Genomic DNA, 22,275 nt, shown 5'->3' with positions numbered 1-22,275 from the left:
TTTTATGCCTTTTTAGAAAAGAAATAGACAGATTTCAGACAAACATATTATCTGTGAATTATATATTAAGTGTAACAGATCTTTTTGAATTTTTTTAAATCTTGCAGCATTTTAATCACACAGCTAAGTAGTGAGTTGTTAGGTTGACAATCCAATGAAATCAGCATCTGTCAGGTAATGTTTGAGGTTTTAGAGTCACTGAGTAACTAGATGTTCCCATATTTAATTTAGGTATTTAATTCTTTTAATAGCTAGGAAGAGAATTTTTGTATTCTGATATTGTAATTTCTGTATGTTCATCATCTTTGTTTCATGCTGTCATTCGGTAGAAGAGTAAGTGAAAAGTAATATATAATTTTAGTTATTGAGTTACAATATCATTAGGTTACCTAATTTCAGAAGCATTGTATGAAAATACTTTATATAATACCATATTTTAACCTTTTTCTCTAATGTTTATTGTGTGCATCCATCTGTTACAGATCAAATGTAATGTCAGTTTCAGGCAGATGCTGAACTGTTGAATTCATTGTAATCTAGCTAATAGAGGTAACAACGGAGCATATAGTTTCCTCATAGTAACCTGTGATTATGTGGTCTGTGAATAATACACAGTTAATGGAAAATGTATTAAGGTGTCAGTGCAGCATTAGGCATTGAAATACTGTACTGTCTTATGTTCCCTGAATCTAAGAGGGAACTGGAATATCCTGATCCTCTTAAGCTACTGAATTAAAATCCTGAAAAAGATGTTTTCATGTAATTTGTTTTAATAGACTTTGTAAGCTCAAGGGGATGACTGACACCGCAAGATTATGATGTTACCTTGCCAAGCTGCTTACCAGAAGAAGCAGCAGAATTCTCCTTACACAGTTTGCAAGCAGATTTTTTTAGTACAGATGTTGAACCTTCAGTACAGATGTTGAGTTTTACAGAGGGAATTATCAGAGTAGATTACATGGTGTTTCTTTTCTCTGATTGTTCTGCTCTTTCACCTCTTCTCAAAACTCTTAACATGGTAAATATTGGGCTTTCATACAGTTCTGGTGGTACTTTGTGAAGTACTTATTTAACTAAAACAAGGTTGTACTGAAATAGGCTTGTCTAAACATATAGTAGTCTTTGGCATAGAAGGAGAAAAGTAACTAAGATAACAATAAAATTTTACATCAAAATTATGAAATTACCTCAGATTGCTTTTGTCTTATTGTTACTTTTGACTAGAAAATGCAAAGCGTGCTTGAGCAAAGTGTGATTGCAGGACTCTGACCTATATTTGTCAGATTTAGCAGGAGCTGTCTGCTAAGTAGCACATCATCTGCTAAATGCAATCATATTACTTTCCCAAATCCAAGTTTCTAAAATGAAGTACAAAATGTATGAAGCTGATATTCTTCAACCAAATCAATCTTTCCTCTGACTATTTTGAAAAGTTTACTGTCTTCCTCTGAAGATCTTGGTGTTCCTTGGGAAAGGCAGTAAGCTGTAACTTGGCAATGGGAAAGAAGAAAATCCAAAGGGAAGAAAACCCCACACCAGCATTCTTTCTCTTGTTTAATCATGCATAACTTTAGCTTTAATTGTATGTGAGTGCATTAGCTCCATGTGAGTGTTTATCTAAAAGATCAGATTTAACTGTGATGATGAGTCTTCCCTTTTGATTCTCATGCTTTGTAGACTCTGAATCTGAGCTTTACAAAAAAAAATTCCCTTTGGGTATAGGTTAGGTAAAGGTGCATTTAAAGAGGCATTGAGAGTTTTCTGTTGACGATGAGATGTAATTGGGTCCAAGTAGTTTGACAGTTACTTCATTTATGTAACTTCCTGCAGATAAAAACAACAGAATGAAGTTAATTATAGCACTAGCTACCAAGTAATGAGAATATTACTTTTCCTCAAAAAACCCACACTAATTTACAACATTTGTTGACTTTCTTGATGAAACATGAACACTTGTTCAATGGAAGAGCATTTTCATAGTTTTGTAGAGATTGGAGTTTGTAGAGATTGGATTCCACTATCTGGAAGTTGTACAGAGGGCATTGAATGAAATATTCAGAATTCCTACTGATAACTCTTGTTGCTTTTTGAATATACTTTTCTAGAGTTTTTGCAACCCTTTTCCTATTCATTCATTTTCATCTGTGATCATTTTAACACATTGATTTTTCATGTTTAAGGAAAGAGAAGACAGTCATTGGTAGCCATCTCACCTAATTCCTCTGTAACTGGCAATTTTTGACTGTTATGGATTTCTTAATAGAAAGGTTGTAGTGTTCTAGTCATGCATGAGGAACAATATACTGCTAGTTCTTATCCTCACTTCAAAATTTTGTATTTTAAGATATCTACTATTTAATATTCATATTTATATGAAATAGACATAGTTCATATGTCTAGCAAGAGCTAGGCCAGTAAGAAGAGAGAATTGTGAAGACATGTATAAAATAAAACTGCTTGGGCACAAGACTGCTCTGTGAATTTACCTAGGTGCAGATCTGCCTTCAGCTCGCCCACCAGACCATGACTGTGCCTGGTGGACACCTGTGTCTTTCTGACCTCCTTGCTTCTGTCTGGACAGGTGAGCAGTCAACACTTGGCATATTAATACAGAGCAGATCAAAACCATCATTCACCTAACAGGGCACAAGTGTATGCAGCTGATCTTGTGCCCTCTGAGTCTTGGCAGTGAAACAGCAACTTTCAGAGGTCTTTGCTTTGCTCCAAGCATTTATTTAAAGCTCCTGACTTTACTGCATTTGTTTAAAGCATTTGACTTTTACAAATGCTTCTTTAGTGATTCTTGATTATCAAGGCTGCCTCTAAAGGAACTGCTCCTTGAGTTAGTCTGTTTCCATTCTATTATATGCCTCCTTTAATCCAGAGATCTTGACATGACCTTCCAGAAACAAGAGGAAAAAACATGGAACTTGGAGAAAAAGAGACGGATGAGATGAAGCTGTTCTTAAGGTTTGCATCTCTTTGTTGCAGGGGCAGACTATCCCTGCTCTGTATCTGCACTTCTAAGCAGTGGTGGTGAGGTGAGTGCAGGTCCTCAAACCAGCCTGGAATCTTGAGTTACAGCACGTTAAGGACAGCCAGGACTGGAGTTCAGTTCTTCATCCCAAAGCCAAAGACTGAGAAACCCAAGCTGTTTGAAAAATGGATCTCCTGTCTTTTTGTATTTTTAAATGCACGCACACAATCTCAGAATCCATCTCACACCTGTGGTGCAGCTTGCAGGCATCACCAGAAGCTGCCTCTCTGCTGCAGCACACTGCCCTTGCACTGCTTCTCAGCAATTATCAGGTTTCTGACTTAAATATGTCTTGCTGTCCAAAAGACATAATTCTTGTTTATGAGGCTCTTCTGAATGTTAAAAACTGATGACATCTGTTGTTCTCTCCCTTCATCTCCCTTTCCTTTTTTTTTGTGTTGTTTGTTTCCATTGTGGCAGTGCGTCACATGCAAAGGTACATTGGGATTTTTGAGGAGAATATCGAAATATCAGTGTATGTTCATAAGAAAGTATTAAAGAGCCTGTGGGCAGATATTGGAGATAATTAGGAACTAGCTGGAACTGCTGCAGACTCGAGGGATGTTTGCAGGCTGCAGAATGTTCCTACGGGAAAGAAATTGCGCTGTAATTACAGGCAAGGTCAGCGCAGTCAGTTCAATGGAAAAGAGACGGTGAGAGCTGGGGCGCCCTCCCATGAAGGTCATCGAATATTCTTAGTGAGACACAGTTGTTGCCACTTTTTGATGAAGTGACTGGTGAAGTATACATTGTCTGGGGCTTCTCTGTGCTGTGAGGGTTGTAGCCTTTTCTTGAGAAAGAAGATTGACACAAGTGTCAGGAATTTCTTGGTCACACTTGATAATTTCTTTGAATCTCTAAAGTTTGGATGTGTTTTTCAGTGGTGTGAATCTCCCAACTCTTTAAAGGGCTACTATGTGTTATTTGTGAATTTTATCTCCTGAAGCAGGTTTTTCAACACCTGTCCTGGAGTATTTCAGCTCACTTTTTTAAAATTTGAAAATGAGGCATATTTTCATGGCTCATGTGTAGCTTTGGCTCCAGGACATCCAAGCCATCTTAAATACATCCTCAAGAGGAAAAACTTTGCTTCCCTTTCTTCTAAGGACAAACCCCTGAGTTCAGAAATAGTCTGTGCCCAAACTTTGTTATCTATTGATAACAAGTGGCCATACTAGTTGCAGGTACTCCTCCCTTCTCTTTCTCACTTGTTTTGTGCCTTTTCCAGTTTGCCAGTGCAGCTGAATGTGGGACAACACTGGGGCTGTGGCGGGGATTGATTCTACTTAAAAGAGCAAAAACTTTTGGGCACAGATCAAACTGATTGAAATTTATTGCCAGAATTCCTAACCCTTTTGTGCATGGTGACTTCAGGAAGGGAAGCTCGCTTAAAATCAGTTGCTGTTTTTGGCGAGTAAGTTTTCAGAGAGATCAGCTTCCAAGCCAGTTAATTTTTTCTTCAGGCTTTTTAGGAAAGTAGTTATTCTTGTTAAATAATTTCCTTTCACTTTTTTGATAGGATCGTTTAATGATTTTTGTTAATTTAGAGATTGGACTGTATAACAACTTGTATCATCTTACCAGCTTCTGTCTCTATACTATTTAGCCTGTAATAAAGTAACTCTATTACATGATGTGCCAATTTTGTACTGTAGTGTTCAGCAGTGACCTTAGGGGTTGCTCCCACAGTCCCCATTTGATAGCTGGTGGGATCATCTGCCATCTATTGCCAAACTACAATTTCCTTTGACCTTATGCAGGTTTGGCAGGTAGGGAATCTGGTTAGGCTGAAAAATCCTGAAGTCTTTTCAAAGACTCTTCTATTTCTTTCCTTAAAATGTTTGGGTCATCAGAATCTTCCGAAAGCAGGCTGTGAGTCCCTATTTGTTTTGGTTTCTTGGAGATAATAATTGAGAAATAGTGCGTACTCACTTCACTTTTCCTTCTTTGCTTTCCTTCCCTTCCCAGTCCCCTTTTATCCTCGCCTTCAGATTCTCTGCTCTGCAGCCTTGAAGAGTAAGGGTTTGAATAAATATTAAATACTGAAGAGCTTGCTGCAGTATTGCTACATTTGGCTGTGCTTGGCTTCTTTCTGTCAACAAAAGAGACACCTCAATGAAAGACGCGTGAGAACAAACAAATATTTTTCTGGTTGTCCAACTGTGGCTTAACACACTTTATATAAGTTGGTAGGAACAGAAGATAAAAATGATGAGTTAAATATTGACACTACAGTAAGAGAGCTACTGTTTATAACCACATTTTTAAAAATTAGCACCTAAATTTTCTGTCATGCAGAAATGTAACTTGCTTCTGGGTTTTGCATTTGAGAAGAACTATGCTTTCAAAACAAAATGAAATAAAATAGTTGTGGATCCTGCTTTCCTGTGTCACAGGTCTAATGTGTTTTTGTCTGTACTTTAATGTCTTACATCACTGGGTTTAGACTCAGCAGTATTAGAGGATGAGTTCAAGTAGCATCTCCTTTGTTAAAGGGGAAATCCAGAGAAAAGATATTTTCAACTACCTTTTAGGTGAGAGTGAAAGTAGAGAATTCATTGATATTTATTGTCCTAGTAGTGTCAGAAACAATTCTCCAGCAAAATCAGATGGTGGTGCACTTCTGTGATTAGTCCTTGCACTGCTGTGGAAGGAAAGGTGCATAAAATTTCATGATAAAAAATCTTCAGTTAAAAATTTAGTTTGGATGAGTTCCATCTGGAAGGCCAAGTTCTCTTTCTGTGGTGAGCCCAAACTGACTTTGGGCCAGTGGTAGGATTGTGCAGGTAACACCCAGCTCTTCTTTCTATCATGCTTTTTATCCTCTGATATTACACACTTCACAACAGAGGTGGAAGCCATTACCCTGTTCCATGGAGGGGAAAAGCTTGGTTTCAAAATATGAAAATGAGCAGAACTGTAAGGCTGCTGTAATGGTGGTAGAAGAGGAGTGTCTAAATTATGGATTTTTTTAAGAGAAGACAAGCACTTGAATCTTTTAGTTAAGTTCTTTCTTAGGAAATACAGAGTGCATGGAAATGAAGAAGGGAATGGAAAGCATTAATATATAATACATGTAATCTCAATTCAGTCTGTATTTTGAGTGTTTGATACTACAGTCTTAAAAGTATTTTTTTTCTTGTTTCTGAATGTAACATAAAGACAGTGTCGATCCTCAGTGACTCAAAGGTAAAATATTCTCATAGGTTGTATTGTATTGAGAAAGTGTTTGAATAATGCATTTGAATAATGGCTGGTTTTATTACTTTTGTAGTTATTTTAGATTTTCATCTCTCCCTGACCAACATTTCTCATGCAGTTAGGATATTTTCAAGAGGAGAAGCCTTTAGTCTGTCTAATCTTGAAAGTGATGGTAAATGGAACTAAGGTGAGAGGAGGTTATTGACCAAGATGCAGATGAGTCCTTTTCTCAACCTTGTTAGTCTTAGATGCAGTGAATACAGACAGAAGTTGCATACAGATTTTATGCAAAGCCACTGTATCTATAGTTAACTGTATTTTAAAATCCACTTGTGAACTCTGGATTCTTGTACAGTTCAAACAACTCTGTTTAGTGCTTATCTCTGCTCTGATATTTCAGAGACTTTGTTTTCTCAGTAAACATTTTTTCTTATTTCTCTGTAGGATTAGTAAAGGCTTGCATCATAATACTCATGCTGCTAATATAAAATGTCAACTTTTGAATGCAGATGTCTGTTAGGAAGATTTCAGTGAGTATGGAAACAATGGCACTAATCCTTCAGAGGATCAAGTTTGCTTATGGGATAAATGCAGAAGTTTGTCTACAAACCATTGTACTCTGAAAGTTTTTCTATGTTTTCCTATATATGAACTTTCTCTGGGCTGTAATTGATAAGCACCAGGAATTTGGAAAGGTGACGTTTGTCATATCATCATCTTGCCATGATGAAAAAGAAATTAATAGCAGCCATTGTTTTTAAAACTTCAGTGAGATGTAGTGCTGAAGAGGTCTGGCAGTGACTCACCAGATCTCAGGGACAGTGTTTCTGATAAGTCAGCCAACTGTGTAATGTTGTAAACTACTTCACAACTTTGCCTTTGTGTCTGTAAATTTGTTTTCTTATCTGGTCTCTTTTTTTTAAACAAAATTAATTAATATGTCCATGCTAGAATGAAATAAGTGGTTAATTACAGGAAACATGAGGTTAGTATAGTGCTTTATGTAATAAAGACAAGACCATTTTTACAGCTCTGATGACTATTATGAATGCAGCTCTGAATTTAAATGAGCTCTCTTTAGCAGTGACTGTGTAGATGCAATAACTCCATATGTGTGCACTTCGGATACAACTACTGGAATATCCTGAATGGCCTTTTGCTTGGTCTCTTGTGCTTTATTTGTGTACACTCTTTTGTATAAAATTGACTTTGGGGAATTTTCCTCCCCTTTTTTAAATGGAGATTTAAGCAGCATTTGAATAGTTTTTAAATTCATCTGTATTGATTCAGACTTTTAAGCTTTAATTTTGAAGTACCTTAGATCTCTTCAAAGCAGTAGTTTAAGCCCTGGAGGAATCTTCCCAGTCTCTTTGAGACTAATAAGTTCAGTACTGTATTTTCATGGTTTGGAGCATCTTTTCTCTGAGGAAAGTCTGAGAGCTGAGACTTCAGCCTGGAGAAGAAAAAGCTTAAGGAGATCTTCTTGTTGTGTTCAGTTGATGGGAGGGAATTGAATGAGAGAGACAGGCTCTTAATGGTGGTATCCAGTGACAGAACCAGAGGCAATGAGCACAAACTGAAACACAGATGGTTCCCTCTAAACATCAGGAAACACTTTTCTGTGAGGATGACTGAGCACTGGCACAGGTTGCCCAGAGAATTCATAGGGTTTTCATTCTTGGAGATATTTAGAAACTGCCTGGATACAATCCTGGGTAACTGAGTCTTGGTGACCCTGCTTGAGCACAGTGGTGGGACTAGATGATGTCCAGAGGTCCCTTCCAGGTCAGCCATTCTGTGATTCTGTTTGTGTGTGCCTCAGGGTCTGACCCTGTGCCTGCTCTATCACTGACATCTCCCTTCCCCATCTTCACTTCAAAGCTCTGAAATCTTTAAGACTTTGCCCCAGAGACTGTGAGCAGGACAAAGCTCTTCCCCCTCCTCTCCCCCCCTCAAAGTATGCTTCCCAGATACATTTCATTAGCTATACATGTCCATTGTGAAAAGTTGTGGGAATTTTGGAAGTGAAAAAGAAAATTTTGTATTTTGTTTTTGTGTGTCTATCAAATACAAATATAGCAAACATGTATGTTCTGAATAATGCTTTATCTATATATAATACACTGTGTAGGAGTCCAGTATATAATCCTTAATCACAATACTTCAGTTACTGTAACAGTAGTACCAGTATCTTTAACTTGTTGTGACTTATTTTATTCACTTTTTTCTTTTTGTGTTTGTGTGTGTGCTTTGCTTTGCAGAATTGGAAGAATCCAGGGATTTCAAGTTTTGAGTAGCAGGCATCTTGCAAGATTACCACACCTAAACTGAAAAGGGAGATGCAGCTCTGAGTACCAGACTGGTGTGTGCACTGCATGTACATGAAAACGCACATGTTTTTGTCATCACGTAGACTTGCTCTGGCCTATTCCTGAGAGCTTTGCAATTGATGAAAATTAATTTGAGAACCAGATGGAGCACCTTCGCAGCACAGGAATCAGTAATCCATGGAAGGACACCTGCCAGTAATGTTCAACTTTCCGCATGGTCTTCACGGGTGAAAAAAGTCTGCAAGAAGAGAAAGAAAAAACACCCTCTGTGCAGGAGAAGCCTAATAAATACCTCCACAATCTAAATCAATAGCTGTGAGGGAAACAGAAGAATCAAGAGGGCAGAGGAAACTGATTTAGTTCTAGCAGAGGAATAATGTATGGTCTTCGGCACGTTTTGCTTTGGGCTCAGTGGATGTGAATGGACAATAAATCGTGACCTTCTGCTGAGCAATGATGACTGGAAGTAAATAAGTTGAGGAACTATGGGACAAGTCTGGGCATTGAACTGAGCAAACCTCGCCGTCCTTCTTGAGTTAACCAGGTCATCAAACTTGCATATCCCTTCTCCCTCTCCTTTTTCCTCTTTTCACGTAGTGTGATATAAATACTAGCTAATTGAGCTCATAAATGTTATTCAAATAAAACGATTGGAATACTTCATATGTTTCCTTCTTGTACAGCTGCAAATGTTGTGTCTGGAACTATGAATCTGTGCTGTAGACAAGCATCAAGAAGGAAAGATCCTGTCAAACAAGCAAGGAAAATACCTAGAGAAATAGTGAACCCAGGAAGTCAGATTTTTAATGCTGCTTCTCTTTCTTTTTTACATGATTATATTTCTTCCTTCCTTGAATTCTAGAAGATTTTGAAAGAGTGCTTACTTGATGTGCTTTAATTCTGGCATTTGTTTTTTTATGATAGAATGAAAAGTCTGTGATTCCTTGTAGCAGAAAAAAAGGGAAAAGTAAAGGAAAAACAGCTTGACATTGTAGCCCGTTTCACAGGAGAGAGAACTTCATGGTTCACCTGAGGCAAACTTACCTACTTTGAAAGCTAAAAGCTTTAGAGCATTTTTGATTCTGCTATAAATGAAGAGAGGGTTCTTTTTCATTCGTGTGTGGCAGCAAAAAGTGGGAAAGCAGGCAAGATAGCGTGATAAACAGTTCAGGCTGTGTTGGGTCTCTGGTGGAAAAAAAGTGCTGCGATGAAAATTGGATTGGCTTTGGATTGCAAAAACTTTTGAGTCCAACGAGCGGTTCAGTACCAAGAGGGATTTCCCAACTGGCCTGGCACACCAGTGCCTGCACAAGTTCGGGTCTGTTGTTTCACACGGTTTGTGTGCCTTTTTTTCCCTTTATGCAATCTCTTTCAGCTTTAGCAGCAGAAATACATCAGATGGAAAAGATATGCCAGAGGGCAGCTTGGAAAAGAGGAATGTCATATATATACATATATATGTATGTGTGTGTGTTTAAATTTCTGCAACTGAACTTTTGAAGAAAATCTGACTGGAGGAAGTTTTAAAAGCCTTAAGTTACTTGAAACCTACACATTTGCAACTCTTTGTCTCTGGAATTGCATTACACTAAACTGGAATCTCAGGCTGAATAAAGATTATATCAAGTTGAGCAAAAAGATGACTTAACCATTTCTTGAGCGCCTCTTATGAAGTAGCTGTTTCTCCAAAGGATAAGTGCACCCCCACTCTACAGACTCAAAACAAAAATGAACCTGAATTTTTTTTTAAGTGTTACTTTTTTCTTAGCCAACTGCCATCATCTTTTATAGAGGAATTTTTCACTATGCATTTGGTGGATATTTATAAACACTGACCCCATCCTCCTCCCTTTCAATGATCTATCCAGGTCAGTCTTATCAATTAAAAAAAAAAATTGATTTAAATTTTGTGCACTAGACATATTACTTTCTTATGTCAAAAAATAAAATATTTAAAAAGCATGTATGCAGCAGTGGAACATGGGCCTGTTCTTTGCAGCGATTCCAACATCCTCTGCCTCTCCTGGAAAGGCAGAGTCCCCAAAAGTGAGAAGGAGAAACCGGTGTGCAGGAGGCGGTACTATGAGGAAGGCTGGCTGGCAACGGGCAATGGCAGAGGAGTTGTGGGCGTCACTTTCACTTCCAGCCATTGCAGGAGGGACCGGAACACCCCTCAGAGAATCAACTTCAATTTGAGGGGCCACAACAGTGAGGTAAGCAAAATGTGTGTTACACTCTAAAGAAAATGATTGCTACCTTTTCCTCTCCTCTCCTCTCCTCTCCTCTCCTCTCCTCTCCTCTCCTCTCCTCTCCTCTCCTCTCCTCTCCTCTCCTCTCCTCTCCTCTCCTCTCCTCTCCTCTCCTCTCCTCTCCTCTCCTCTCCTCTCCTCTCCTCTCCTCTCCTCTCCTCTCCTCTCCTCTCCTCTCCTCTCCTCTCCTCTCCTCTCCTCTCCTCTCCTCTCCTCTCCTCTCCTCTCCTCTCCTCTCCTCTCCTCTCCTCTCCTCTCCTCTCCTCTCCTCTCCTCTCCTCTCCTCTCCTCTCCTCTCCTCTCCTCTCCTCTCCTCTCCTCTCCTCTCCTCTCCTCTCCTCTCCTCTCCTCTCCTCTCCTCTCCTCTCCTCTCCTCTCCTCTCCTCTCCTCTCCTCTCCTCTCCTCTCCTCTCCTCTCCTCTCCTCTCCTCTCCTCTCCTCTCCTCTCCTCTCCTCTCCTCTCCTCTCCTCTCCTCTCCTCTCCTCTCCTCTCCTCTCCTCTCCTCTCCTCTCCTCTCCTCTCCTCTCCTCTCCTCTCCTCTCCTCTCCTCTCCTCTCCTCTCCTCTCCTCTCCTCTCCTCTGTATTTCTGCTTGGAATTTGACAGAGTGGTATGAAGGAGGCTCAAGACTAATCCAAATGGGATTTGGGTCAATTGGAATTTTTCTGGTAAATTCAAGCATACACGACTGATGGTGGGAGGTTCTCTGGAAATGTGTCTTGTTTTGGTCTGGCCTACTTTCTCCTTCATTCCCCAGCACCTGCCAGTTTCCAAGCAAATGCAATAAATGCATGTTAATGGAAGTTGAAAGCTGTGAGAGTCAACTGCTTTTACACGGTGGTGAAGTCTGGGCTGGAAGACAAATGGAAAGGCAGGGCAATAGGAGAAAAGCTTGCTTGAAGTCTGCCAGGTTTTCAGAAGCTGCAAACTGGAATGGCTTGTGACAGGACATAGCTGCTTTATCTGGAAAAGCTTCTCATTTTGTTAGAGTAAAGGCCAAGTGTGACTTCTCAGAGAAATGCTGAGGTGCCTTGCAGTAAAATGCTGTAACTTCAGTGTGCAAAGCATTGTCCTGAGTACAATGATACAAAAACTTTTCCATTCATGATTTCTGAAAGGCATAAATATGTTGGTTTAAACTGGTATTTCAGCTGTGCTTTATCATCTTCCTGGCACCCATCTCGTTGTATAATGCTTCATGGAAAGTGCAGGTGATGCCCAGTAGCATACCAAGTGTCTTAGACAACAGGGAGGACCTAGTTTGTTTCTGCTTTTTAGTTAGGATGTGTTTGGATGTGCTCTTTGAGAAGAATCTGTTCAAATCAAAAATTTGCTGTTGGGTTGGTGGGTGGAATGACATTTTAAGTACTGAAATGAAAACCAAAGATACACCAAATTTACAATGTGTTTTTTCTTGTCTCTTTTGCTATTTATTGGGTGGACTCTGGGAATGTATGTTGCCCTTTCAACCCAGGCTGCACCAAAGTTTCAGAAGTGGGTAGTTTTGGTTCTTGAGTAACATTAGTAACAATCCTCTTTTAAGCAAAAAAAGGGAGCAGCCATCAAATACTTAGTCTGAAATAATTGCTTCCACATGCTTTGTGTGTATGAAGGTGTGTGGGTGTATGGTAAATCATACAGACTTCTATATGTATAGATGAAAGACAGATCCATGTATATATTTGTATCAGGTTCATTCAAAGAAATTACAGCCACATTTTCCCAAAGGGAAGAATGATATTTGAATCCAGCGTTTTGGTTTGAATGACAGCTAGTTGTCTGTTTAATTTTCAATTACAAATTGCATTTTATTTTTTAAGTGTGTGTGACACAATAATCACTTTTCATTTCTCCATATTTTGTTATCTAAATTTTCAGTGTACCTGGGCACTTGTTTCTCTTCTTTTGTGTAATATATGTTTTGGGAACAATATAGGAAGTTTCTGTTTCTGTGAAGTCTTATTGCAGAACTTGGAAATACAAGACCAGGTTTCAGTATGTGCCCATTTAAGTGGAGAAGATGCTCATATGCATGCTGCCTTTGGGTTTGGCTAGTTTTGCTTTATTTACTCCGTTGGCCCTTGGAGTCTCTTTGTGGGTCATTGCATCACTGCTGCGTGGATTTAGCTGTGCTGTTTGCACATCCTTTCAGCTAACAGTGATTGGCATGAGGGAGAGAGATTCAAATGAAATGAAACTTCTCTTTCTGAATCTTTTTGTTGTGGTTGTTTGGATTAGTAAAGGTGTGTGTTCCTGTAAGTAATGCTCCTGACAGCAGGAATTGTGTCAATGACCAGAGTAGAGGCTTCCAATTTGTGTCTCTCTAAAACAAAACTAACATGGTGAGATAGAGAAGTGGCTTTAGTGGAACTAGCTTTCTGTGACGAGTCTGTGGCTGCTATCAGGTTTTCCTGCTGTCATGTATTTCTGACCATCGTTGTAAATAAAAGTTCATTTTTACAAGATGATGTGCTGCACAGCGCTCTTCACCAGGCTTACTGAATTTAATCCTTTTATAGGAGAATCCCACTGGTTTGGATAAGAATGTTAAAGATATGTAGTTCAATGGGCAGCGAAATTTTTCTGTCTGCTGAAAGGTTCTTGAAAGAAAATATTGAACAGCAGTGCTTATTGCTACTATTTGCATAAGAAGAAGTAAATGTTTTGTTTTCTTATTGTCTTGTTAAAAAAAGCCAACAACAACATGGTCTCTATTGTGTACCACCATCCATAATGGAAAATGCTGATTTTGCAGGCACATCCTGGTATGTGTGTCTGATGAGGACCTATGTGTGTCTGATTAAAGCCACATTCGTTGCACAGAGTGGGCCCTTAGATTGTGATTGACTTAAAACTCATAGGAGCCTGTTTGATTTGCTGACTAGTTCTAGAAGCATATTGTGTTGTCTTGTTCCCAGAAATGGTGATTTATACCTATTTTAGAGTTGATTTATAAATGGGGATTTATACCTATATTTTTCTCTGGGATAAAGCTAGGGTGCCAAGTGAGGTTTATTGCTTTTCAGTCATACAGTGCTACTTCAACATTAGTATGTGTTCAATTATTAAGTATAAAATGCTGAAATGAACAGAATGGAAGAGTGACAATATAGAAGCAATATAAATGTTTTCCATTTAGAGTGTAATTAACAATATGCTGTGGGCAGAGCACTACATTGTATTTAAAGTGAAAATCTACAGGAAGAGCTAATGTGGCAGCACTGTGCTTCTGGCAAGAATGTGGGACTATTTCTAAGTAAGTCAAGAAGGTGAATGCTTGTGATGATTTTGGCAATCTTTTTATGACTGCTGAAGAGATTCGCTGAAATCTTTTTGGTTTATTTTCTTGGCTCTAATGAAATGCCTGTGGCCTATAAGAGCAAACAAGAATGTGGAATCCCCAGGACTGAATTACTGACATGCATATTATAGTGCTGGATTTGAATGACTCATCATGTTGAACAGTAATTGAGAATTAAAAGCATTGTAGTGTGAGCCACACTTATGTTTCTGCAATTGTTTTGCTTAGTTCTTATTTATTCGGTGGCAAGGGGTGAAAATATTGCATTTTGTGATACAAAATTGTGACCAGTAGGATCTGAAGTGTGCCGGACTGAGTATTTTTTTATAGTGCTACAAAGATACCAACTTTCACTATCTGATCCATCTTGAGTTTTCTGGGGAGAGATTTACAGGAGGATTTCTGAGAGATAATTACAAAAAAGGCCCAAACTTAATTTAGGAGGCTTCAATTAGCCTTACAGGGATTTTCCTTCCAGTGAAATATTTTGCAAATCTAATTGGTTGGATGGTGCCATTGTAAGTGTTTCTTTTAATGGTTTCTGTTGTGTCTAGTGTATTAAGATGGTACCAATTTTTATAGCACTTAATGTTTCTTAAATTGCTAGTGCTTAAAAAAATGTTTTGCAGGTGTACATTTACTTTTGACTGTGCTAACTAAAAGGACATCTTTGATATATTTAATAAGAATCAGTATGCTAATTGCTAGACTGAGGCATTAAAAAGTATTACAAGTATATGCAAATTAGATGCAGTGAATTAAGTAACAAGCTGAATACATCATTGAGCATATATAACATTTTTTACTGTAAAGATAAAGGAAATTATTTATTTTCATCTGTCGTTATTTCAGTGTTCCAAGCACATATCTACAGCTGCAAAAAACCCACCCTGTTTCATTTAGCACAGGTTTTAGGAGATAGGGATGTAAACATACCTCAGCTGGACTGTCAAATGAATTAGTTACAGCTTTTCAAAGGAACACTGTCCTTTAAAAAGATTCAATAGATGTTGGTTTTCGTACTGCATTAGTTATGGAAGTCTGCACACTTCTTGGTTTTGTTTTGGTTTAGAGTAGAAGGAGCTTAAAATGTATTTTCCTGGTTTTAAAAAGAAAGAAAGCTTTTCTTTATCCTGTCCCATTTTTTTGAGGTTTTATGTATCTTGCAGAGCAGATTTTTTCCAGCAGTCTGTTGCTTGTTTAGGAAATAAATTTTAGAAACCCAAACAAATAAGCCTTTTCAGTAGTGTTTCTTGGTTTGTAGTGTCACTGGGAAGAATACAGAAAAACAATATAGGAAAACTTTTTTGTTTGTTTAAACTTTGTTTTAATGTAACTGGCATTTGAAAGTTAAATGTGATTTTTATTATGATTCTTGGACAGAAGAATTGAATCCGCATGTGACTCTTTACAGTATGGATCCCTCATATCAAATGCTGCTTTCAGACACAGCTGGAGCAGTTGTTACTGGTGAATAATTAAAAAATCCTGAGGTGGAATGATGCCATGATGATCCCTTTTGGCTTTCGAAGTCTCAGTGGTACAAGACATACGCTGTTGTAAACTGCAGTGGTACTGCAGATCTCTGTTCTGTTTTTCTGTCACTGCACAAAGAAGACAGGACGTTTGTTGGCAGAAATACTGTCTCTTTGTTAAAGCAAGCTAGTGTAATTGGAAAAGACAGACAAGCTTTGGGCATACAAGGTTCTGAAGAAGGGCTTGTATTTCTGAAAGCCTGTGTGGTTTTTATATCCCTCCTACCTGATACAATGCTAAATCTGTCTTCAAACCATGCCCTTCCTCTGTCCTTAGGCTATTAGGGCTACAGAAAAATGGTGCTGCAGAGAGGCAGAACTAGTGGGGAGTGACTTGCAGGACAGTAGGTGCCGTGCCTGCCTGTGCTGGCTCTGTTTGGTTTGAGCTGTGGCTGGTGTTGCCAGGCTGTTGTCACTGCCTGCTTGCAGAAAGGACAGACACGCTGGGCTGTCATGCAGGCTCCGTGATGCACCTTCTTGAGCTGCCTGCTCTGCAATCAGCCTGGGTGCTTGAGTGCTTTTATTTCTTCAAGCAAATATTAAAAGAGCCAAAATACATTTTAAACCTTTTTGGTAGTCTTTTATCAGTCTTTTAAACCTTTGCTGAAGTTTAAACATGCTCCATGGCATGCAGAGGTGTCTTTCATAGCCTTCTCTTAGGAGAATTGTTAAAGAAAATAAATGGAGTAATAAGTTGGAAATGGTTGATCCTTTCCCCTTAAATGACAAATAGCAGTCTTGCTGTTTACCATTTCTATGCCCTGTGTCAGTTTACAAATGCCAAGGTATGGCCTAAACTTGTGTACCAGCACAACTGCTGTATAGTTCGTTCACTCTAAGAACTGTGACCACTTTCTCTTGAGTAAGTCTTTCTCTTTTTCTTTGTGGTACTATCTTTTTTCCAGCCACACCCAGCTCCTACTTTCACAAATATTTTAGTGAAAAGCCTTTCTTTCTGTCCATTTTTCTCAATTGCCTCAGAATCTAAGCCTGTCTGTTCAATGTTTATTCTTATGCAGTTGTGACTTTGAAGCAAACCATCCAGTATTGCCACAATTGTTGCTGAGTAATGAGAGTTGGTAATGCTGCATTGATCTGCTACTTGGAAATTGCTCTTGTAGGTCATGCAGCAGTTTGTTTCCTGCAAAGGTTAGGTCATCAGCTTTGGAAAATTTTAAATTTTTCTGGTTTGTAATAATAAGCATCTAGATAATTACCCCGAAAGCTGAGGAAAAAAGAAATATATAACGTGAAAAAATACTGTCAGCTTTTAAACAAAATTAATTATATTTGTAAGTGGGTCATCCATGCAGTTTAAAATTTTATCATGAAAAAAATGTAGCTATAGTTTTGTTGTTAGATAATTCTACTCAGAAAAGTTTGAAGTGGAATGAAGCTCACTTATATCAGAAATTACTCCAATATTTTTTTCCAAAAATTGCTGAAAGATAACAACATGCATATTTTAGGATAATGACATGCCTGAGGGGCATTTCTTGCTTTTTGAATTAGGGTGAAAATTCTTTGTTATTCTGTACAAAAGCAGTTGTTCCACATGATAATTTGTGTGTTCAAGGAAAATAAATGCATTTTCTTTAACATAAGTTTATGATGAGGATCTATTGATGTACTGAATAGACAAGATTACTCACCTATTAGACAGTGGATACCCAAGCTTGGAACATGAGCACTTTCTGAGTAAAGTGTTCAACAAAGAATTTATTATGAACTTCTCAAGGCCTTGTATATATTGAGCATCTGAAGAGTAGAGAGATTCGGTTTTATGATGGCATTTCTGAGCCATTATAATCATTAAGGACACTGCCTTGGTTTAAGCAGTTCCCAGAGGAGTTCATCAAATTACAGATAGTCTGAACAGATAAGATACCCATTACAAACTGTAAACATTTCACAATATAATTGAATGTAGAGTACCAAGTAACTGCTTGTCAAGTGTAGCTAAAATGTAGTAGGACAGACAAAAGATATTTTATAGGCGCTTATCCTTGGGCAGCCAGCATCTCTGCTTTAATAGCAATCTTTTGTGAACATGCATGAACTTCTGAGGAAATTCTCAATATCCTCTTTGCATTAGGAACTTCTTTAAAGAGAAATAATCCACTTGTATAATACAGTTGTTATGGGAAGTAATGAAAATGAAGTTGACTTGGGGAAATTCTTGTGTATTTTCAAAAAGAAATGCTGGTTTATGATTTTCATCGGAATTGTGATATTCCAGTTCTAGAACTGCTTGACAAATTCATATACTGGGAAATAGTATCCTTATGCATTGATTTTTCTATTATTGTTATTATTTTAAGGATATTAAATGTATGTGGATGGCTTTACTAAAGAATAAAACACAGTTTTGCTTACCCTAATCAGAATGTTGAACATGAGCTAGCAGTGTAACCCTTACTGCAAAAAGGGCAAATGTGTCCCTGGTGACATCAGGAGAAGTATTGGCAGGTGGTCCTTCCCCTCTGCACAGCTCTGGGGAGGCCACACCTGGAGGATCCTGTTCTGGGGTGGGGGTTCCCCAGTAAGAGAGGTCGATGAAGGGCCACAAAAATGACTGAGGGACTGGAGCACCTCACCTGTGAGGAAAGACAGAGAGCTGGGGCTATTCAGCCTGAAGAGAAGGTCCAGAAGAATCTTATTCATGTATGTAAGTACCTGCAGGGAGGGTGCAAAGAAGATGGAGCCAGGCTCTTTTTGGTGGTTCCCAGAGAGAGGTAAAGGGCACAAACTAAACTGCAGGAGGTTCCCCATGAACATCAGAAAATGTTTTTTTTTACTGTGAAGGCAGGTGGCTTAAAAATAGCCCAGAGGTTTTGGAGTCTCCATCCTTGGAAATAATCAAAAACGCCATCTGAACACAGTCCTGGGCAAGCAAATCCACGTCCCTGCTTGAGCAGGGAGCTCAGAATTTCCAGAGGTTCCACCCCAATTGCTCTGAGACTCTGTGAAATATATTTGTGAATCTAAGTGAAATCTCTTGCACAGAAATTGGTGAAGCAGCATCAAAAAAAAGCTCTTGAAGGCAGGCAGGAAGTGCTAAGCATACAGAAGTGTGGAGAGAATCCATTCAAGTTTGGCTAAAACGAGAACAAACTGCTGTGCTAGAAGAGGAGGATTTTTTTTTCTGAGGAGAAATCCATATGGTTTCCCAAGTAGTCAAAGAGTTGGAGAGCACAGTCAAAATCCTCATGCAGAATTGCAGGCAGAGGTTATTAAAATGCAGAAGAAAGTCGAGCTGTTGGATGTGAGTGACTTCATAAGAGAAACAGAATTTGGGAAGGAAAATTGTCATTGAGCTGAAGAGAAGGAACTGTCTAGATGCACAAGTCATGGTGTTTGAAAGGTTCTAGAAGAAGCTACAGAACGTGAGTCTTTTGTAAGCTATAGAAACCTACAGCCCTGCTTCAAACAAAGTGATAAAAATGCTAAATGTAGACACTGAAAGATGAGACTTCTGGAGGAAATTGTATCACAAGCAGTGCTCCAGTTGCTGAGTTGGCTCATCTGCTTGTTAAATGAGAAAATGGCAAGCAATTGTTTCATCTGGGCAAGACAAGGCAGAAGTGTGAAGAAGCCTGCAGCAGCAGATGCACAGTGCCTGGGAGAGGTGTGTGCAAGCCCCTGCCCAAGTGCAGGAGCCACAGGTGCAGCTGGAGTGCAGCCAGTCTCAGAATGCTGTCACAGGGTGGAGAATGGCCCTGGCTCTTGTGAGGCTGAGCAAACGTGTGGGGGATCTGGCAGGCTCTGGCAGTCAGCAGAAGGCAGCAGTCGGATGCACAGATGTGGCTTCCAGAGGATAATGGCCAACAGCAGAAGGCTGATTATCAGCAGTGTGGCCATGTCCTGCTAATGGCTTGAGTGGTGGCCTGGAGAGGGGGCCAAATATAAGCACCTGCAAGAGATGTTGGAGAAGTTGGGAAAGAGTGAATTTTTCAGCCTATTAAAGAAGAAATGCAGTCTTCTGAGTAAGGTGGCAAAAAGAGAGTTCTTCCACCTAGAGAAGAGACAGCTCTAAAGCCTCAAACGTGAAAGAGCTAGAGGAGGTTGAGTTTTACAGGAAAACCAGTTCACCCCAAAGGAATATCAAGGTCATTCTTCAGGTAGATACACAACAGAGAATTATGTCAGTAAAAAAAAAAAAAAAAAGGTAGAAAGGAGACTCAAAAATCTTGATTATTAGATTACAAAATACTAAAAATGGAGATATTTAACCTTAAGCTGTGCCAGGGAAGTTTAGGTTAAAAATCAGAAAACAATTTGTCACTGAAATAGTGATTGGGCACTGGAATCATCTGCCCAGGGAGGTGGTAGAGTCACCGTCCCTGGATGTGTTTAGAACTAAAGTTAGGGTGTGGCACTCAGTGTGGCCATGGTTTGTTTGATAAGGAGGTGTTAGGTTACAGGTTGGACTTGATGATCTGAAAGGCCTTTTCCAATGTAGTTCATTCTGTGATTCTGTGTGATTTGTAGCTTCCCTAATGAGGACCTTTCTTGAGGAATGACCTTATCTGTCAGGGGTGCACATGTGAAGATACCCCAGAAGCTGTTCAGAGGATAGAGTGAGACTGCTTTCTGGTGCTCTGCTGTGGGTAAAAGGAGTGTTGATGGCGTACTAGAGAGCTTAGTTTGTAAGGGATACAACAGGACATAAAGAAAAGGGATCCTGTTTCTTCTTCTTTCCCTTTCCCCAGTTCTGATTTGGTCCTGTGCAGTACTTTTTGAGCCTGATAATATACAAATATCTTCCTCTTCAGCTGAGCAGTTTCCTATGAGCATACAATGGAACTGTGGTTCCAGCTGCTGCACAGAATCAGAATCCCAAATGTCTGATTCATTAATAAAGGATGTTGCTGTGGAGGGAGTTGTGTTTATTTTAAGGAATGGATGCTCAAAAGGTTTAGGTCCTTGAACTAAGGTATCTTAAAAATATGCAGAGGATTAAGTGGCTTAAGAAAGGCTGCAGATTGAGGGTACCTGTCACTTCTTGTTCTGGTAATATCTTGAGCTAGGCATATGCTTGATAACCTAAATGGGACCAGTATTGAGCAAAATGTATGAAATGGAAGAACATTTGTTGTTCTTCCACCCAGGCTCAAATTAGTTTACTGTACAAAATGGAGCCTTAGCATAAGTTATGTTTATTGGTGTCTAAGATAAATGTTTTCTCATTTACATTATCTTAGCAATTCTGCTTTTGGCCAGAAGGTACCCCATTGATCACAGATGTTAGAGTAGGAATTACTGTTTTCCTATGAAAAATCATCATCTATGTGTTTATTTACATTTCACTGCATTTCCAGCATTCTTAATGTTTCCAGAATAATACTCTCAATGGTTTCCTCAGATTTAGTAGTTCTCCTACTAATTAGAGATTCCAGACTCTGCATTTCACTTGTGAGAGAAATCTCGTGTCATTAGCTTTCTTGAATATCAGCAACAATTATGCAAGTTATAAAAATGTAAACCAAGGCTTGTTTATTGAGGAATACCTATTGGCATATACATAGATGTTCATGTTGGAAGGAAATCAGAAGTCTTTTGAAGCAGTGCTTCAAATTGAGAATTGTTCATAATGACAGAATTTCTCCTGTCCTAACCTTTCTCCAGAAGAAACAAATCCAGCAGGGAGGTTAACAAATGAGATTTTGATATTGTCATTTTCATACATACTATTTATGAAACCACTTATACCTTGTTATTATGCCTTATGGCTGCCATAAAGTTACTCTGTTGAATAAACAGATTCGAATTAGGTTTTGACACAATGTTATGTTTTATTAAAGGACCTTTCTGAGGCTGGTGTTTCTTTGAGTTAACTATGGTAAGGGTTCTAGTCTGTGTGGTCACTTAGTAAGGGTTAAAATGTCCTCCCTCAGCCAGGCTCCTCCTGGAGTGGAGAAGTGAGATCTACTTGGGATTGCACTGGTTGGGGAGATGACTGTGTGCACTGCAAGGCAGTGGGTGTCAGGAATTACAGGTGGAAGTAATTTTTTCATCCTGAAGGTCTTGCTACTGACAGCTAAAATGAGCCATCTAAAGCATAAAAAGGGAGAAGAGGCTTCTCTAAAACCAGGTGATCCTGTACTACCATTTGAGGTAAATATGTCTAATTTTGTTTCCATACATACAGAATATTTTCATAATGCCTCGTTCACATTTTAATTGCTCTGTCTGCAGCTTTGATGCATAATTGTAACAGTAATCAGAACAGGTTTGCCTGATTTGAAAAACTTCCATCTTGTCCATAAACTAGAAAGCACAATAGAAAGAATTTGTATGCTATGCACGAGGCATTTTATGACTTCATTTGAGATTTTTTCAATGTAATTTCTGAGCAAGAGACTTTTATACTGAGATGCGCCAACGTTTAGTAGCAAGTGTATCTCTTTTTTGAAAAAAATAAGACAGAGAGTTAAAATATTTTAAACTTGATGGGTTTGGTCAGCTGGTTTTTAAGTTTCTTGTGGCCTTTACATTTTTAATCTTAAGGACAGAAATTTGAAAGTGATTTAATATGTAAAGCACTCTAGTCTCCTAGGCTGTTTTTTCTAAAACTACTAGTAATATCAGAAATACCTTGCTATTAAAATTTTCTTTGTAA

General features: G+C 38.8%; 1 protein-coding gene across 3 annotated transcripts in view; it reads left to right on the top strand.

The window, feature by feature from the left end:
* TULP4 (TUB like protein 4) overlaps positions 1-22,275 on the top strand; it is a 150,453-nt gene that overhangs the window by 16,617 nt on the left and 111,561 nt on the right. For all 3 annotated transcript variants that reach the window (XR_009114240.1, XM_058019966.1, XM_058019965.1), the window contains exon 2: positions 8,500-10,781. Coding sequence is in view for 2 of the 3 variants with exons in the window: in XM_058019966.1 (XP_057875949.1) it covers positions 10,530-10,781 (252 nt within the window). In the remaining variant the exon portion in view is untranslated. The remainder of the gene's footprint in view (positions 1-8,499; positions 10,782-22,275) is intronic.

The sequence above is a fragment of the Melospiza georgiana genome, chromosome 3 (genome assembly GCF_028018845.1).
Source record: "Melospiza georgiana isolate bMelGeo1 chromosome 3, bMelGeo1.pri, whole genome shotgun sequence".
Taxonomy (NCBI): domain Eukaryota; kingdom Metazoa; phylum Chordata; class Aves; order Passeriformes; family Passerellidae; genus Melospiza; species Melospiza georgiana.
The sequence above is the reverse complement of the archived record's forward strand: the minus strand, read 5'-3'. Positions and strand labels throughout refer to the sequence as shown.